This window comes from Echeneis naucrates, chromosome 9, assembly GCF_900963305.1.
Source record: "Echeneis naucrates chromosome 9, fEcheNa1.1, whole genome shotgun sequence".
NCBI lineage: Eukaryota > Metazoa > Chordata > Actinopteri > Carangiformes > Echeneidae > Echeneis > Echeneis naucrates.
In genome coordinates this window covers 3,795,610-3,814,588 of record NC_042519.1, presented here as the reverse complement: position 1 = coordinate 3,814,588, position 18,979 = coordinate 3,795,610, and the positions used below count along the sequence as shown (strand labels likewise).

General features: G+C 39.0%; 2 protein-coding genes across 3 annotated transcripts; both read left to right on the top strand.

Moving 5' to 3' along the window:
* Positions 1 to 150: 150 nt before the first annotated feature.
* On the top strand, positions 151 to 9,915 carry LOC115048648 (mothers against decapentaplegic homolog 2). The gene is made up of 11 exons (XM_029510299.1): positions 151 to 299; positions 1,307 to 1,714; positions 3,015 to 3,104; positions 3,336 to 3,529; positions 4,259 to 4,393; positions 4,743 to 4,817; positions 5,707 to 5,760; positions 5,943 to 6,155; positions 6,327 to 6,464; positions 7,063 to 7,207; positions 7,601 to 9,915. Exons 2-11 carry the CDS (start codon positions 1,479 to 1,481, stop codon positions 7,722 to 7,724), a joined length of 1,404 nt encoding a protein of 467 aa, XP_029366159.1. The 5' UTR covers positions 151 to 299; positions 1,307 to 1,478; the 3' UTR covers positions 7,725 to 9,915.
* A 542-nt stretch (positions 9,916 to 10,457) lies between these two features.
* LOC115048895 (paralemmin-2) lies at positions 10,458 to 18,368 on the top strand. Of its 2 annotated transcripts, XR_003841099.1 has the most exons (4): positions 10,458 to 10,595; positions 11,026 to 11,127; positions 11,207 to 14,276; positions 17,207 to 18,368. XR_003841099.1 is itself a non-coding variant. In XM_029510746.1 (2 exons), the coding sequence occupies exon 2, from the start codon at positions 17,220 to 17,222 to the stop codon at positions 17,883 to 17,885; it is 666 nt and encodes a 221-aa protein (XP_029366606.1). In that variant the 5' UTR covers positions 11,260 to 14,276; positions 17,207 to 17,219; the 3' UTR covers positions 17,886 to 18,368. The 2 variants fall into 2 exon arrangements, 1 of the variants encoding a protein (XP_029366606.1); XM_029510746.1 differs by lacking the exons at positions 10,458 to 10,595; positions 11,026 to 11,127 and having other exon boundaries at positions 11,260 to 14,276.
* The last annotated feature ends 611 nt before the right edge of the window (positions 18,369 to 18,979 follow it).

The window sequence follows — 18,979 nt, the reverse complement described above, 5'->3', positions numbered from 1 at the left end:
GAATAAGACTTGTCAAGGACATGTGCCACGATTCAGACGTCTTTTCACAATCTTCCAATCAGATTTTGTGTGGGCGGGATTAAGGGCTTGTACGTAGCTACCAAGCTTGTTGTATTTTCCGGTCTACCTAACCTAGCTGACTAGCTTCAATAGCACTGGTAGCAACTTGAGAGGAGCCTATAAGGCTTGTCGAAATTAGTTGCAGTACTAAATAGTTCAGGCATTTTTGTCAGCAGGGCGTCCAGAGCGCTGTGCACACATTTGAGTCTGAAAGCGGTGCCCTGGATTTTTAAACTGGGGTAACTATTGGATTGCTTTAAGATCCTTTCGCGACTTTGAAGCATGTTGATTTGTGTAAGATGTACATTAGCTCCGTTAGCCAGCGGGAGCCAGGGTTCAGTTTGGAAGAGTTCGTCCAAGATGCTAACTCATTTTTACTATATTTCAGCAAAAGTCACGTACATCCAATAGCTACGCTCAAATAAAACACAGGAATATCTAAATTCTGAAAGTTGCATTTTAAGTAATTGGATTACTTGTAGCTTGAGTTTCTTTCATAAACTGACGTTTGGTAACAAAGTAGCGCGACATGACTGTTGCGCACAGGAGGCTTTTTCGGGGATCACAACAAAAGGATTTTTGATAACAAGCTGGCAGCTAGCATGTTAAGCTAACGTTAGCTGATCTAGCTTGACGAAGACTTCTCCATGAAGTACTGTCGATTTACCTACAATTTTTCTGGTCTTCGTTTTTAAGTTAAGACTGACTCGGCAAATGACAGACGAACACTTGGCAAGCTTAAACGAGTGAATTTACTGTGGTGCTTTGAATCAAGCAGCCCCCCACAAGGTAGCTAGCTGCCGGCCTTCCCAAGCCAGTTGGTGTTAGCATTGAAGAGGGGCTTTCAGCAAATAGTCTGCTTGTGCCTTTTTCGTCGACCTGTCCACGATTTTAGTTTCAAACTTGCAAATGTTTTCATGTACGCGATACGTCAATGCGAGGGATAGCCTGTGTGTTGACTTTGTAAGTTCACAAGTTAGCTAGCTTAGATGTCGAGTTGTGATAAGCTAGCATCAAGTGGACGTTGTGCCTGTGCAACTTGTTCAACTAATGCCTAACTTCACGCAAGAGGCACCGATGTATGTCCGCTAAGCTATTACCACAAAAACCTCACGATTTCATTTTCTACTCGAAGAAACAGTATCTTCTAACTTCAGTTTTTTGACAGTTAGAGGTGGATATTTTCCTGTTCCATGGTTTGTTTGTAATTATGTACATTGTGTATGTTTTTTTTTTTCCCCCTAAGGTCTGCATCTCGTGAGTGTGCCCTGCTAGCACTGGCTTCCAACCTGTGACTTGCTGGTCTCAAGAGGGGCCCAGCCAGAGCAAGGGCCCAAACTGTAGTCCCAAGTTCCCCTGTCCGTGTGCATGAGAACTGGTGTTAAGTCCTCTGGAGACTCCCAGCTTTTCCAGTTAAGATGTCCTCCATCTTGCCATTCACCCCTCCTGTGGTGAAAAGGTTGCTAGGTTGGAAGAAGTCAACCAGTGGCCAGGGTGGAGCGGGTGGTGGTGAGCAGAATGGGCAAGAAGAGAAATGGTGCGAGAAGGCTGTTAAGAGCTTGGTGAAAAAGTTGAAGAGGACAGGTCAGCTAGATGAGCTGGAGAAAGCTATCACCACACAGAACTGCAACACCAAGTGTGTCACCATCCCCAGGTAAAGACCCCAACACTTGATAACTGTTGAAATTAGGATCAGAGAAAAAGCCACTGCTGTTACACTGTATTTTGCATTCTAGGTTGTAATCAGTACGTTTAGGGATTCAAAATAGTTGAACAGTAATAATACTAGATTTTGTGTGAGAATTTTATCATAAATTAATTTAAATTATTCTTAGTTTATAGGCATATTAACCCAGAGGCAGTTTCCATGATTCTTATTGGGAGAGAGGTTGGCAAAAGAAACTGTTGTCTTTATCAGTCAGCCAGCCTTGATGACCCAGACTCTTGTTTAGTGGGAACACTGTGTTAACAGATTAATTCCTCAAAGACGTGTCGCCAAAATCTGTGTCAGATTCTTGTATGTCTGTAGATAGTGGACTGGTTGTTATCGCCTGAGAATGATCATTGGCATCATTACATTTAGGGATACAGTGGCTGGCTGAATGTGAGTTACATTATTTCTGCTAGGTTATGGCATTACCACTAGCTTTACTTATTTGTACACTTTGATTGTAATAGGAAAGCTTGTCTAGGTCTCTTATATACTCTAAACATCTGGTTTTCTGTATTAAAAATAGCCTGTGGACTGTAGGCTTTACAAGCAAAGCTGCTTTGTTTTGAACCAGGTAATGGCAATCTTGAATGGTAGTTGAGGTCCCACAAAAGTAATTAAGGCTAGCATATGGTGTTCTCTTTTTGTAGCATATAACATGTAGAATACTTATCATGCCCTGTTATTCAGAAGCAACTATTTTCATTTGTCATTAAATTAATCAATACATTATATACGATGTATTAATTTATTGATGTAGTTTTTTTTTTTTCTTCATTAATTTTTAAACTTTTTTACAATTTCCTCTCTTGTGTCAGTAATGTCTGAGAACCAAATTATTGTTTCTTTCAAGGTTACCTCAGTTTTTCCCTTGTTTGTGCCATTATGTGTCTCCAGGGTTTGGTTAATGTCTCCCAATAATTTTACATACATAAACTGTAAACTGTAGCGAAAGAAAGGCTTGTTGAGTGTCTGATAAAATGCCACACTGTTGAAGAATGCTCTTTGTCGCACTTGTGTGTGTTAGCAGAATATGCATGTTTTTCTTCCCCTTAATTCTGTCAAAAGGCTCCAATCATCCATCTCCACAGCTGAAAATGAAGTCAATGTATTTATTTTTCCATCAGACTCCAATAACAGAGGCCTTTTAGTATTCACATTATCCATACTGATATTCTGAATAAGCCATGTCCCATGTTTATTGTTTTTTTTGTTTTTGTTTTGATGTTTTCTCTGTGCACAGCAATTGCTCTGAAATATGGGGACTGAGTACACCAAATACGATAGAACAGTGGGATACATCAGGCCTATACAGCTACCCTGACCAAACCAGGTGACTATCCTCAACTATTGTGTAGTGTTGCATACAACCTTGATGTGGGAGAGTTGTCATTGCAGTGATGGAGGTGACAGATGATTTAAAAACCTTTTTGTTTCTTGTTCTTGTCGCTACTCAATCCAAGACATCTGTGTTCCTCCTCCTACTTGGCTATATATGTCAGTCCCTCTTCCAAGTGGATTATCTGCCCATTTCACCAAACTCTCTTGTTTGCTGTTCAACCAGATCATTGGATGGCCGCTTGCAGGTTTCCCACAGGAAGGGGCTTCCTCATGTTATCTACTGTCGCTTGTGGCGATGGCCGGACCTTCACAGTCACCATGAGCTACGTGCCATAGAGGCCTGTGAGTATGCCTTCCACCTCAAGAAGGATGAGGTGTGCATCAACCCCTACCACTATCAGAGGGTGGAGACCCCAGGTAAGTACATGAAAACATGCACATTTCTATTTCACCTTTAACTGAATATGAATCTTTGTAGGATTTTTGTAATAATTTGTCCCCTCCAACTGGGACTTGGTGCTTTGGATTGTTTAGAAGCAACATGGTAGATGCATTTGCCATTTGTCTGTGTAGAATTTTCTTAACTTGCACCAGCTTAAATATTAGTTGGATACTTTCAGGAGCATTTATGGCCTTAGGGATCTGAGAATGAGTCAGTGTGCAGTGCACAGCACTATATTTACTGGAGCTGGACTTTTATTATTGATCCCATAGAGTGTTTATAAACAACACTCCAGCCCCTTGAATTCAAGTACTTTTCAGATGTGTCTGAAAGGGAGTCTTTCTTGAGCTGGGCGCAATGTCTACCTGCAGTCAGGGTAGTCATCCGACAGACTCCAATAGACCCACAAATTGTTAGGTTTGTGCAAATAAAACTAAGCAGGTACACTTTGAAATGATAGCTTTATGTGTTCCAGTTTTACTTTTGAACAAAATTTTCATATCTAATAAGTTAAAATCAGTGAAGTAATGGCATGTCCATACAGTCAAAGTCAGCTTCAGTGTGACAACACAATGTTCTGCAAAAACATGACAGAATAAGGAGATTTTGATGTTATTTATTATACTTTGGAGTATAATATTTTACTATACTTTTGATAAGCATACGTGCTAAGATACTCTTCTAACACTTGCCCAATATTGTAGTGCTGCCTCCTGTTCTTGTGCCAAGACACTCAGAAATTCTGCCAGAACTTCCACCTCTGGATGACTACACCCATTCCATACCTGAGAACACAAATTTTCCCGCAGGAATTGAACCTCCAAACAACTATATACCAGGTGACTTTACCTCTGCACCATGTAGCAGGGGCAATATTTGAGTGGTTCACTGAAGGGTTACATACCATAATAACTGAAATCTGAAAGTGACAAGATTGTAATTTTAGCTTTCTCCATCCTGTGTTTTACATTGTGTTTAATATGCATATGCTAAAAATGTTTTCCCATACTTACACTGTTCTAAATGAACTTAGGAGCCTCCATATCTTTTATACACTTAGCTGGTGCTATTACTATCTATTACCAAATGATGTGATATAAATAAGGAAGGACTTCTTTGATTCAGTAGGTTGAACGCACATTTTTAAGTTTTGATAATGTTGCACTGTTTCTCCACACATCTCAACAGAAACGCCTCCACCTGGCTATATCAGTGAGGATGGAGAAGCCAGTGATCAACAGATGAATCAAAGTATGGATACAGGTACCCAAGACTAGAGTCCTCTTATATTTCCCTTGTCTGCTTGCTTCATCAAAGTCAAATGTAATTGTTCATGGAAAACATTGGTGGTTGTTGTTGTTTGTTTGTTTTGGTTTTTTTTTTTTTGGTTTTTGTTTTTGTTTTTTTAATCAGCAAATATAAAAGGATAGCCACGATTCCTTCCTATTGCTTTCAAAAATGCATTTTACTTCTTTTAGAGCTTTTGGTCGATTGCCTGCAGATATTGATTTTGATGTTGCCTGTGTACTTCTGTATATATTTATGCTGTTGAAGTAAATTACTGAACTGACCCAACCTGTGGGACAATACAAACAAATTCTTTATCAAAGACCCATGACTGAATACTGGGTAAATTCCTTGAAGAAGTTGCTGCTTTGAATTAACATTCATTTGATACCCAGGTTAGTTTCTGTTGTATATCTATGCTTTCACCTTTGAAACAGATGATACACCTCTTTGTTCACTGTAGTTCATGGAAAACCCTATGATGTGAATATACCACATCTTTAATAGCTATCTCCCAACTCCCTGCCCTCAGTGTTTACACTTCAGTGCTGTTGAAGAGCATAACAGCAGAAGCAACCTACTTATTATTTTTTTTAGCATACATCATCCATTTTGTTCTTTGTGCAAGTAAATTATAGTTGAATCTGTAATCCCAACAGGGAACCCTAGGTTGTCCACATGAGGCTGTAGTTGAAGTAACAATAAACAGCATCCTTTCATCACTCTAATGAAAAAAGATAATTTTTACTGCCCCATGATGGAATTTAGCCAGTTTCATTACTAGACTTCCAATCCACTGGTACATGCATTATGGCTTCCATTGACTTAGTGACTTCCTGGTTTTTGTTGTTGTTTTTTCCATCAGGTTCTCCAGCAGAACTCTCCCCCAGCACTCTGTCTCCTGTCAATCACAGCATGGGTAAGATACAGTTCTCTCTCACATCGAACACATAAGCATACGACATATGAACTGCATCCTAAGATGGAAGCCAATTGAATTAATGTAATCGTCACTGAAGGTACCTATCATTTTAACTGTCAAAATATGCATCATAAAGAGACGATTGAGATAAATTTTACCAACAAACTCTTCTGTCATAGACCTGCAGCCGGTGACTTATTCTGAGCCAGCCTTTTGGTGCTCTATAGCCTACTATGAGCTGAACCAGCGTGTGGGGGAGACATTCCATGCCTCTCAGCCCTCACTGACAGTGGATGGATTCACAGATCCATCAAACTCTGAACGATTCTGCCTGGGTCTACTGTCCAATGTCAACCGGAACGCAACTGTGGAGATGACCCGGAGGCACATAGGTATGGCAAAGATTCACCTAGCTTCAGGGTAATTCCTCATCTGAGTGCAACATTTTAGATTCTGATGGTTAGTTAGTTAATTAAAATATTGTCATTGGTTGATTCATATTTTCACACCTTCCTCAAGTGAGTATTGTGTGAGATAAATTAATGTGTGTCCTGTTTTTACAGGAAGAGGAGTTAGACTCTATTACATTGGAGGGGAGGTATTTGCTGAGTGCCTGAGTGATAGCGCCATCTTTGTCCAGAGTCCAAACTGCAACCAGCGGTATGGCTGGCATCCAGCAACAGTGTGTAAAATTCCTCCTGGTAAGATACTGAATAAGTAACTCATGGCACATCCAAGAAAATTAACTTAAATTGGCTGTAAGGTACCACTTGAACTAACGAAAATATCCTTGTTAACAGTGCATCACCTGGTATAAACATGTTTCTCTTCCCATGGTAATAATGATGATGATGAAGAAGATGTAACTCACCAAACCACTTCACTATATGTGCACCAGTGACACCACATCTATACGTTTATATAAAAATCTGATCCTCTGTGATTTGCAGCTAATTCCTTTGTGGTTTAGGTATATGTTACAGCACATGTGCAACACAGACTTCTGCTCTGAACTCAGTACAGACTGTACCTTTAATGTGCTTGTAATACTGAAGTATTTTTATGGCATTGTAAAGTTTTGTTTGAAGTTAAAAAGTGAATAAAAATTTATATTATGAAAGCACCTTAAATCCTTCAGATTTTAGACTAGGCTTAATGATGACTTGCATGTGGAAGAATTTGCTACAGATGCACCAACACAGATCGCAGCCATCAAAAAGCCGCAAGTCATCTTAGTGTGACAAAGCCCAAGGGAAACGCGCATTAACTGCTGCCCTGTTTGTTGTTTTGCTCTCTCAGGTTGTAATCTAAAAATCTTCAACAACCAGGAATTTGCAGCTCTTCTGGCTCAATCAGTCAACCAGGGTTTTGAGGCAGTCTACCAGCTCACTAGGATGTGCACCATCCGCATGAGCTTTGTCAAAGGCTGGGGTGCTGAGTACAGGTGAGCAGTGCCAACAAACTATATTTGGATTGTTGATTTTTCATTTTAATGGTTTATACCTACTCAGGACTGAAATAACTGGAGATTTTATATATCAACTGCACCCAAAGTTGGAAGCTAATTGAATCCATTAGGAATTTAATCCTAACTAATCCATCACAAACTTAACTTGAAAGGACTTGATATTGGGTTATAGAGTGAAGGAGCTTTCCTTTCTTTCTTTTAAGTATGCCTTTATATCCTTGTAGTATAATATAGATTTTTCATATTAATTTTGATACATGACGTATCAAATATAGTCTTGAAAACCACTGCATCCTGTACATTTAGTTCTATGTATTTTCTTAAATGAAAGCACAAACATACTTTAAATTATTTGTGTTGATTTCACAGGCGACAGACTGTCACAAGTACTCCTTGCTGGATAGAGCTGCATTTGAATGGCCCTCTGCAATGGCTGGACAAGGTTCTAACCCAGATGGGTTCCCCATCTGCACGTTGCTCCAGTATGTCCTAAATGGCAAAGGAACCACCCCAAAAAAACCACAGCCCATTACAAAGATCATGAAATTCTAAACTTGAGTCCTCATGGAAAAAAATGAAAACCCCACAGAATGAATTTTCTGTCATATACTTCATAGTATTTGTGGCCCAGTACCACATCCCTCCATACCCTACCCTTACACACACACACACACACACACACACACATACACACACCAATACATAAAAGAACAAATGCACCTACACTGCTACACACATACATCTAAAGACTTTTCAGTAGAAATTTGGCACTTTGTTACCCATCTATGTCATGCACCTTGTTAAATTGCTTTTCCCCAAATCCTTAATATTAGATCTATTTGTGGTACAAATAAAATGTATATTGGTTTTTAGTCCAGGAAGTAGGGGAAATACCAAAAATATTTGTGAATAGTTTCTCAGTATTGAAGGTTGCTTGCATAAGTAAGACAAGCTTGGATGCTAAAATGATTTTGTTTCAGCCCAGCCCAACCATTGTTCTGAACCTAAGTTTACTTTTCCCTGGGAAACTTGGCCCCATCTTTTGTCAAGGGGAGGAGGCTTGCTGAAGAGACAGATGGCCTTGGTCGCCCTTCTCCTCTGACGGAAATGCCACAGTGTTTTGTGAAATTTGATTGAATTGACTTTGTCAGGATGGCCCTTTTTATAACTCTTGGTGTGTCTTTATAAGACGTGCTCTTAATGGACAAATAGGAATGTTAGCTTAAAAAAATAATCAAAAACCCTAAAACTGTAAACTCAGTATGGCCATAGTTTATTTCTATGTAATTATCCCATCATCACCACTGAATAGCCTGGTGTGGAGGAAAAATATGTTAGCCGGGCTTTGTAAGATGCACTGGGCAGGGACCAGAGGATATTAGCTGTTATGTAAAAGCTTATTTCTTTTTGACACAACACTGGGAGTCCTAGGGCTCTCCAAGGTGAAGCATTAAATGTCTCACCAGGAGAAATTGAAGGTATCAATAAATTCATTCTGTTTTTAGCCTATATCCCCATTGTTTTGCTACTTTTTTGTATTCTCATGTATTTTTATATATAAATATACTTAAAATTTTCTGTCGTTCACTTTTTATTGAAGTAATATTTTCAAGACCACAGTTGTTTCTAAAGTGACATGGAGGGCATGGATCATTCCTTTATTTTAACCAAAAGGGTCAGTTAGAATTTATTTCCAAATCATGGCTTTTTGTCATGGTTAACAAAAAAGAAAATCACTGCCCCACATGACGTGTAGCCTGTTTTATCCTTTGTTTCTGCAAGATGTCTTGTGCATTTAAAGTACACAAAAAATATATTTGCCTGAAACCCAAAGTCTAATTTTGCAAAAATGGTTTAAATGATTCCAGAGGCATGTAAAACTTGTAATGGCCATTGACACGTTCACTGCTTCCATTGTTTTGTTTTGGTTTTTTTTTTTGAGAGACCATGTGACCTCTTGTAAGCTTTTTGTGTTCAGTCATGCGGGTTACAGTCAACCACATATAATTGGCTTTCAAAATGTTTCAGAAATGCAGTTTTCTTCCACGTGAAAAGAAGAGCAAATGTGCCTACACACTGGGACATTCTGTGTTAATGTATGTTTTGTATTTGTTCTGTCTATAAAATACAATATGTACGACAAGACTTATGAGCTTAAACTCTGCCATTATTGTCATTATGTGGCTGTTGAGAGTCTAACATGACCCCTCACCCCCTCTTTTTTTTATGTAAATGTGTTTACCTTATGGCACTAGTGATTGTACTTTAAGTGCACCTAGTGAAGTTTGGATTTGGGGAACTGAACCATGTGTTAGGGTCCATTGTTACATTGTTTTTATCTTTGGCCTGCAACATATGAATGTGAAAAAATACATATTTCAAAAACTGATGTGGACCAGACACCAGACATACATATACATAACATTAGTACAGTATGTGTGTATTTAACAGTAATTCTTTTGCAAAGCAGTCAGTACAGTAGATGTCGCAGTTGTTTTACCAGTAGAGGGCGGTATCAATAGATTTTTTTTTTTTTGTTTTTGTTTGTTTGTTTTTTGTTTCCTATTTTTGGGTCTTTTTTTTTTTTTTTTTATTCCTTTCCTTTTTCTGACCATAAGCTTCTCAGGCGTGTGGCATATTATGCAGACTTCATAAAACACTAATAAAGATTTTTATTCTCATGATTTAGTCTTGTGTGTGGGATTATTGATCTGGCTGTTCAGGATATGGATTAGTGGAAATATATTAGATGTAATTTAATAAGCATTTTCCGCTGTCAGCCTTTTAAATATATGTGTTTGACATGGTAATAATATTGGGCGGGATCACCTAGTGCAGTTTCCAAGCGCTCTAATTCAGTAAAAAATATTTTCTTCAACTGTTTCGTTTTTGTATTATTTATTTGTGTTATACATAAAAATTGGAATTTGTAGTATTTTCATGAGTATTATTCTACTTTTTGTATTCTACCAACCTCTCCTCTATTATTCAGAAGAAATTATTTCAGTATTTCAGTATATCAGTTTTCACGACTACAACATTAAATATTCCAGGAGATTTTCTACATTGTGCACTTTAAAAAAAAAAGTATATTTACGTTTATGTTTTAAGTTCAGAATTTACCGACATTTTAAATTACAATATACAATTTTACATTATGTGAGGCGGTAGACGGCAATGTTTGTCCTTTCTCAGCCACCGTACTAAGCTACGTCATAAATAAATACGGTAGTGTCTCGCAGTTAGCTACTTGTAGCTACTTGTGGAAATAATATGGCTTTTACTTTGTATTCCCTCATTCAAGCAGCGATACTCTGTATTAATGCTGTCGCTGTGCTGCACGAAGAAAGATTTCTCAGTAAAAGTAAGTGAAATCATGACTGTTTGTCTGCTAAGGGATAATTTGAAAGTTGAAGTTTGGCTAACCGGTAGGCTATCTCATGCTAACTAATTTCTGATAGAACAGATGGAAACGTTTCAGATTTATCCGAGAAGGTCGATGTCGATTAGAGTCATTGGAACTGTTTTTAAATAATTACTAAATGGTCTGAGGTGATCCGCTGTCTAAATCCAAATTAATATTTGTTATAGCTTCCTAGTTTTGAAAGCTTTTTAAAAAGAAAACTGCTTTGCTAACGAAGGCTTTATTCAACAACCGCAACAAAGTAAATCAGAACAAAACATTTATTGTCCTAGTTGCTTTCACTCAAACATATTTATTTAAAAAACAGAGAATAGTCTTTAAATAATGAAGTTGTGCTAATGATATGTGTGCGCCTTTGTCTCCATATCAGTCGGCTGGGGAGTGGACCAAAGTGTCGGAGGATTTGGTGATGAACCAGGGGTCAAAGTGCAGCTAATGAACCTTATCCGCTCTGTGAGAACTGTAATGAGAGGTGGGTGTCCACTGCAGGTTCTATTCTACAGCGTTTCATTATTGTGACACGTTCTCATGCCAAACTGTTTGCCTTGCAGTGCCTCTGATCGCAGTCAATTCGGTTTGCATTGTGCTGCTGCTTCTGTTTGGATGAAGGGAATTGGCAGAAGATATCGGGAGAATGTCTGAATTAACTCAGGAACCATTTCATGTCTCTGACCCACAGAATGTTTCCTGTGACTCTCAGTATGAATGTTGTGATCTAATAGTTCACATTAATACATTGGGCATTTTTAAGGTCTGTTTTACATGGCACAGAAATTCAAAATAAATAAAAGCAGATGATTAGGACAGCTTCTGTCCCTATTTTTGAAAGGTTAAAAGAATTTGATGATGCTTCTTGTTAATCTCAATTTGTTTTTAAAGGCAGAATGGCAGAATGACTTTGGGTTCGAACCCTGGACCTAGGGCTGTTTTGAAAGTTCTACCTGTGCTTGTCTGGGTTCTTTTTCTTCCCGGCTACTCCAGCTTCCTCCCCATCCAAAGACTTGCTGGTGTAGATACATTTTTGACTCTAAATTGCCTGTAGCATGTATGTGAGCATGACAGGTTTTACATCTCGGCCCTGTGAGAGACTGGCAACCTGTCCAGGGTCAGTTGCGATTGCCCCCTCCAACCCACGTTGTTTGTTTTGGTTTTTTTTTTTTAGGAGGGGGTGGGGGGTTTTCCAAATAATATGATTTATACCACTTTTTTTTTTTTATTTGTAATTGAAGACTTGACTACTACTACTACCATCACCACAGATGAAGAAGCCAACCAAGCAAAAACTTATTTGAGCTCCACTTGCTACAGGTCCGATCCTCCCTTCAGCTAGGCAGGATTTGGGGTTTCTTTGTGTTTGCCTGAAATATGTTTTACCATTAATAGCGCACAGACCCAAGTTTGATTGTTTGTTTGTTTGTTTGTTTGTTTTATTCGGGTAAACCCACTAATACAAACTGATTAGTCCATCTTCTACTACCAGTCCATGAGCCCTGCTGCTCACACTGAAGACACCCAGTTGTGAGGAGCAAAGTCATTATATGCAGTACACAATGCAATGAGACAAGTATTACTGGAAATTCTCAACTTTTTTTCCCTCGTACTAAATTCATTAACCTGCATGTGGATACCTCTGGGTTGATGCAACACTTTTGATTGTCAGGGTACAGATCTGTGTCCGTGCTTTGAAAGTTGTTAATAAAGAAAAAGGTAGAAATTAAGGAAGGAAGGCATTTTTAAGTGCATAAAACCTTTGAGTCAACATACATAAAAGGAAATAAATCTCAACTCCAAACTTTGATTTATCCACATTGACATGCAAGTTCTGCTTTTGAAATCATGGGGCCTAAGAGGATGTCCTTTTCATGAGCCCTGACATGTACCAGAATTTATGGCTCTTTGCCAAAAACCTTTGTATTCCATGATCAAGGCAGATGGCTGCCTACCCCGAGCCTGATTCTGCCCAAAGTTTGTGCCTCCTAAAGGAAGTTTTTGCCTTTTCACAGCTGCGCCAGGCCCCTGGATGCCATTGGTCTCCTTGGCTGAAATAGAAAAACACAGAGGTACACACATGTATGTTAATAAACATAAGAATTTTCAGCAACACTTATCTAATTGCCCTGTTCTGTCCTTTGGGTTTGATGGCATCCCAGCTCCTGTAAATGTCACCACCCAGTTTCTGGAGTCTTTTGTTGGTGCTAGGCCAATGATGATCATGTTAACTGAAATAACTGAAAGGGGCCACATTCAGCAACACCGAGGCACAAAATAATTTTTGGTTGAATTCTTTTCAACGTCCTGATTGAAATTGAGTGTTATGCTGTCAACACACAATAAATTGTAATATTAACATTTCCTTCCTCTTTAGTTGGTTGGTCTCGTTTTTCTCATATGAAAACGATCTGTGGTAAAGTCATACTGCAGGAGGAGAAGGCCACGGACACATTATCCTGACACGTGCTTTCAGTTTTTATAGATCCAGTCTGTCTGTTTTGGGTAATGGGCTCAGAGCAAGACGTTTCTTTGTTTCAAACCTGCTGCCTATCAGGCCCTTATCATAATTTAATAATTTAATTATCTTTGGGAGGCAGCATGAAGACCCTTCTTAGTCCTAAATTTAGACATCACAAATCTTGGCTTTTCATTCTGTGTCATGTTGGATCATTACAATAATGAGACCTTTTTTAATTTTGGCCTCTCCATGTAACTTCAGCAAATTACATGTTTTTGTCAAAAAGCCTTCTTTTCTGCACAGTGTGTGCCGATTTGTGTGGACAGAATTGTATTTTTGTAATTTTTTTTTTTTAATAACTTCGGATACAATGAGGCTAACTTTGACTTGCATATTTGAAGTATTTATGTAAGGTAAGTGCTTTACTCTAAAGAAATGAGATTCTGTGAGAAATGAGAAATTATTTTCTTCTCCGACGCAAAGTGAAAATTGAGATATTTTCCAGTTAGGGCTAATTTTAATTAAATTTTAATTCGGAATTGTATCACATAGTTGTAACAGCAATTTCACAAATGCTGCTGTGCTCAGGAAAGGTCATTATAGAGCTGTGAATCAATTTGGATTTCAAACATTCTGGTTTTTGTCAAAAGTACGTTGTGTTGGGGTTTCATAGATGTACTGTACAATCGCACTTTGTGAGATACCGTGTCTACTCGATGACTGTACCAGGCTAATGCAGCCATAACTCGCACAGGGCATGACAACTTTTCAATATTTGATCCCTTCCACGTTCCTGTTTGCAACTTTCATGTATGTGCATCTCAGTCTTCTTGTTTTATTTATTGGAACATATTCAACGCATGGGAACGAGAGAAGAGGCTTTTCATGCATCCCTGCACCATGGCAACATTTCAGAAAGGAATTACTTAGGTAGCAAGTGTACAAAAGAAAGCAAAAGCTGAATGAGCAAAAGAAGCAAATGAATGTCCTGTGCCTGCCTCTCTGCATACAGTTGCAGCACAGGAGGAGGGAAGGGTGTGTGTGAAGGCTCTCTGTTTTTTGGCAGGTGGAGGAATCGACTTGAGCTGGAAATCAGCTGTATGCCTGTCGTCTCGTGTGATTCTCATTGGACAGGCATCAGAGGAGCAGGGTACGGCTGTGGAAGGCTTAAGGTAAAGTAGTTTTCAAAAGTTTAACTTCAGGATTTTTCATGAAAAGCTGACATTTCAGCATGTATAACCTCACAGCTGCTCGTGTTAAATAACTTGTTATTCACATGCAATCGAGTTACATTGTATAGAACAATAAAGACATAACTCCTATTGTGTTCTGCAGAGAATAGTGAGGTTTGAAAATGTAACAGCACTTAAATTTTCTGTCATTCTACTAAAGGGACTTTTAAACAAAATGCTTCAAATTGTGGTTAGTTATTTCTAGTGGCATTTTGTTTGTAACGCAGCAAAAAAAAGTTAACTCAATACATAGAGTTGGATGACAGACAAGAACTCTGGTTTGAGGGTATAATGGTCAACTTCAAGCGCTGAAGAATTATTGTCTAATTTCTCTGTCTTGCCATAAGGCCATTCTGTCACTGTGAATGCTGTTTTCAGCCTTTTCAAATCTGGACTTAGTTGTAGAATTTTCATGATTCAACTTCTTCAGAGAACTATAACCTGGATGACTGAGAACCTGCAAAGCCTTTTGACAGTCACAACAAATGCAACTAATGCAATTAATGTGTTTAAATTGTGCCTATTTTTCAGCTATTGTTGCAAAGTCACCACAAAAGCTGTAGTGGAGCACGCTAACAGTCACATGAACATGTACATTGCTGTTATTATTCATTTATAGAGTCCTGATTCTGTCATGCATATGAATCAGTCAAGTGTAAGAAGGTCAGTCTGTGACGCTCTTATATGGAGCACTGTGTATTTCAGTCATGCACTTACCCAAAACAAAAACTCATTTCTTTAATAATAATATAATGTCAAATGTGCTTTTTCAATGCTGTAGCAGCAAGCTGAATGTACATATCAAGCTCTGACAGTTATGTTAGTTTCATGTAGCTGATTTTTACAGTATCTACCATGAAAGCTAACATTCAGTCTCGATTGTGGAAATGAGAAGGGTGTGTGTGTGTGTGGTTGTGTGTGTTGTTAAACAGATGAGGCACACATTCCTTTGAGAAGAGTACTTCTGATGAATTCATCCCCTTTCTTATTCAAAGAGCCGGTCCTCAGGGAATTCAAGTTATTTTTTGCCTCTTTTAAAAGTTACAGCTTTGTTTATTTATTCAGAGACCAACACTAAATTACAGCTTGCTGTCTCTTACATGTCCATTTTTTCCCATCAAAAAACCCTGCTGCATTTACTGCAGTTAGTTATAGATATGGACAGAATAAGTGCAATGTTACGATCGCATACAAACTGCATGGGAGTATTTCTGAATGGGACGTAACCTTTCTTGCAGAGAGACTAGCTGACCAGAATGAAATCTGCATGTCCACAAAGACACATTACTGAAAACAAAGAAAGATTACACCACTAGTGATGCAGAATATACAACCACAAAGAGACATTATACATCTTTAAAAACATTAATACAGAAAGACATTGAGCAACTATAAAGATGTATAATACAGTTGCAAAGAGATGCAAAAAAAACTTGTCGGTTTGATTCCCAGGCCTGGGACCTTTCTGTGCTTGTTTTGTGAAGCTATGAGCTTGAGAAAAATAAATGAAGCTTAAAGATGTGGGTAAAACTGTATTATAAGAAAACTTTATGACATGATCAAATGAAGACAGTGGAGAACAGGGCAGTTTTTGGCTTCTTTTTGAAACTAATCCTGTTTTGGGTTAATCAGACATCCACTGGACTCTGTTTCTGGTATATTACGGCTTTATGTCATATCACCTATTTTAGCCTTAGTTTTAGACCCCACTAATGGATTTGTCCCTGCTGATCTTTTTTGGACATATATACATTGAACATTTTAGAAATAGAAGGTTGCAGGTTTGGTTCCCGGCCTGGGGCCTTTCTGTGGGGAGTTTGCATGTTCTCCCCGTGTCTGTGTGGGTTTCCTCCCACCGTCCAAAGACATCATGTTTGGGTTAACTGGTGACTTTGAATTGCCCGTAGGTCGAGTGTGAGTGTGATTGTTGGTCTCTGTCTGTCTCTGTGTGTTGGCCCAGGGTGAGCTGGGATTGGCTCCAGCACCCCTGTGACCCAGAAATGGAAGAGCAGTTGAAGATGGATGGTTGTAGAGGCCTCATGGTCTAATTTGATAAACCAATGAGGAGAGTGCTGCAATAGTCTTGAAGAGACACACTTTCTGACCTTAGTTCGGGTTTTTGAGAGCCAGTTGCAGATTTAGTTTAGTTCCTTTGATGTGACCTACAAGATTTGGGATCCATCTATTTCTCAAATACAAAAATGTATAGTAAAACTGTAATAGAGAAAATATGACAAGGTGTTGTAGCACATGCAGAGGCTGGAGGGGAAATAATTTGTCATTACATGAAGGTACAGCAACGTCCCAGATATTGCCAGATATGGTGCTGCATTGTAGCTCAAGGGATCATCAACTCTTTCATCTTGATGGCAAGTTGAAGGTGTGCAGCAAAGTCGTATACAAGCCATAGCCATTTTACAGTCTGAAATATTCCACACAGAAAAAGTGTTAGCTTCATGGTGGCAGAAGAGCTACATGATAGCAAAACTCACCCAAGAGAGACATTTGAAATATCTGAGAAATCAAACTGATAATTTCTACCATGCTGACTTCTTGTTATTCAATTCTTCTGAGTATATCTATGTGTCACGAAACTTAATGACAGGGCTCCTGCTTAATTTGCTAACTCAGATTGAGAGCAGTAGAGCAACAGAGGAAACTGGAAAGTTAAAGGCTATTTATCATTAACTTGCCATTTGATCAGATCTTACAGGCTTTAGACTGAAAGTTAGGATTGGTATCATGTCCAAAACCTGAGCTTTGCGTGCCACAGTTGAAACAGACAAGTTATAGTGTCTTTAGCCATCAACCTCTGAAGTGAAGAATGAGCATTTATTTCGATTTTCTGGGTTTTTTTGTTTTTGCTGCAGTAAGTGAAAATACATGAAGAAAGAAAGCAAAGGGAACGCAGCCAGCACCCCTCTTTCATCTCCGGCAGGCAGCCGCGGCATGTGGGGTTACCATGACTACCAGATGGGAGCTTTAAAGATGTATCCTGGGAATGGCCACGCTACAGAGACAGCTTCACACAACACAAGACACCATGTCAAAGAGCCAAATGGTACAGGGAAATTGCCTGACTCTCAGAGCCAAGATGCAAAGTACAAGGTCAAAGACAAGAGTGTGAACAGAAACACCATGTGGATGATGGATTCAAGCAGTCAGGACTGCTCAGGACCACACGAGAACTCCACAGATCTCCATGAGACCCTAACAGAGGCTTCAACTCTGACCTTTTTGGATGCCCACATCAAGGAGGACTCAGCAGACAACCACAGTTTCAACAGAGTGGGGATGGCTTACCTCAAAGAGTTTGTGCTCATTGATGATGATGATGATGGAGACATGTCACTGAGGGAGAAAACAGTGACAGACATATCTGTCATGGATGGAAATGCTGCTGACCTGGTGTGTGGGAGACTGTTTACCACCTCCAGTGACTCACTGTCTGAGGACAAGGAGGAATGTCTGGCTCCTGAAGCACCTCCAACAAAGGAAGTCCAGACATCACCTGAAAAGAGATGCTGCTGCTTCTGCACCCTTTCATGAACCTGCATTAAGTCACAGATATGACATCTGCCACATCGTGTGTCCAAGACCAGGACAGTGTACCCATCCAAAGATATTCCTGTACTGATTGTGTGCTGACACACGACCTTGTTAAAGCGCAGGGCACACTTAGCGTTATGATGACACACAGTTGACACAGATGCAAAGGCTTCTCTTTTATTTGTTTTTTCTGGCAGTCATTTTCTACAGCATTTTGATTATTTTGACATACCCCCCCCCCCCCCCCCATTGCTGTGATTATGGAGTGTGTAGTGTGTGGGCTGAGAGATTTAGTTCTTTCATAGTTAGTTATTTCCATAATGTGAAAAGATGGGTGATCATTTCAAGTCCAACAAACTTTTCTCTGACTTCTTTGATAAAGTTTATACACTAACAAATATATATATTCCTGTTTCTGTAATGCTAGATCTGAATTACAGACTTTGTGATAAGAAATCCATCCACATTGAATAAAATTGTTTCCATTAGCACAATTGTGTGTGTAGATTTTTATATATATCTATACAGTACTGTGGAAAAGTTTTAGGCCACTAGCTTTGGCCTCAAGTACTCAATCATCCATCTCTTTCGAACTCTCCAAATCCAATGATTGGACCTTTTCACCCTGTTCCCATTCCAAAAAAGCTGTTTCTTGGCCATTCCTGATCAAGCTTCTTCAGACGGTAGAAGGATCAACTTCCCAACTATCCCGATTACCAGGGAAACACACAGTTGGATTCAGGCAGGATCTTAAATCAAAGTCTGTTCATTCAGGCAGGTAGAGGCATTGCGGTGAAGCTGTTGGATGCTGAGTCACGTCCTTGATGAACTTCCTCCAATCACCCAAAGAAGAAGCTCTGATAAACTTCTCATCAGATTTTCAAACTCTTCTTGTCCTTCCAGTCCCTTTTTGTCCACTTAAACACTACATCTTGAGTATCTCGTGTTTTGTTTTGTTTTTGTTTTTTTTTTGCTTATTTCCTTTTGAGTGGCCTTGCTTGATTGAAATTTGGTCTTTTATGTATAAGCAGGCTTCCAATAAGTTAAAGTCATACGAAATGTGTGTGTATGCTTCTACTTAAACACAAAGCTCA

Coding starts and splice junctions, on each gene's coding strand:
- LOC115048648 (XM_029510299.1), top strand. CDS start 1,479: ATGTCCTCCATCTTGCCATTCACCCCTCCTGTGGTGAAAAGGTTGCTA. Junction 4,394..4,742: donor TCCAAACAACTATATACCAG/GTGACTTTACCT, acceptor ACATCTCAACAG/AAACGCCTCCACCTGGCTAT. Junction 6,156..6,326: donor GATGACCCGGAGGCACATAG/GTATGGCAAAGA, acceptor CTGTTTTTACAG/GAAGAGGAGTTAGACTCTAT.
- LOC115048895 (XM_029510746.1), top strand. CDS start 17,220: ATGAAGAAAGAAAGCAAAGGGAACGCAGCCAGCACCCCTCTTTCATCT.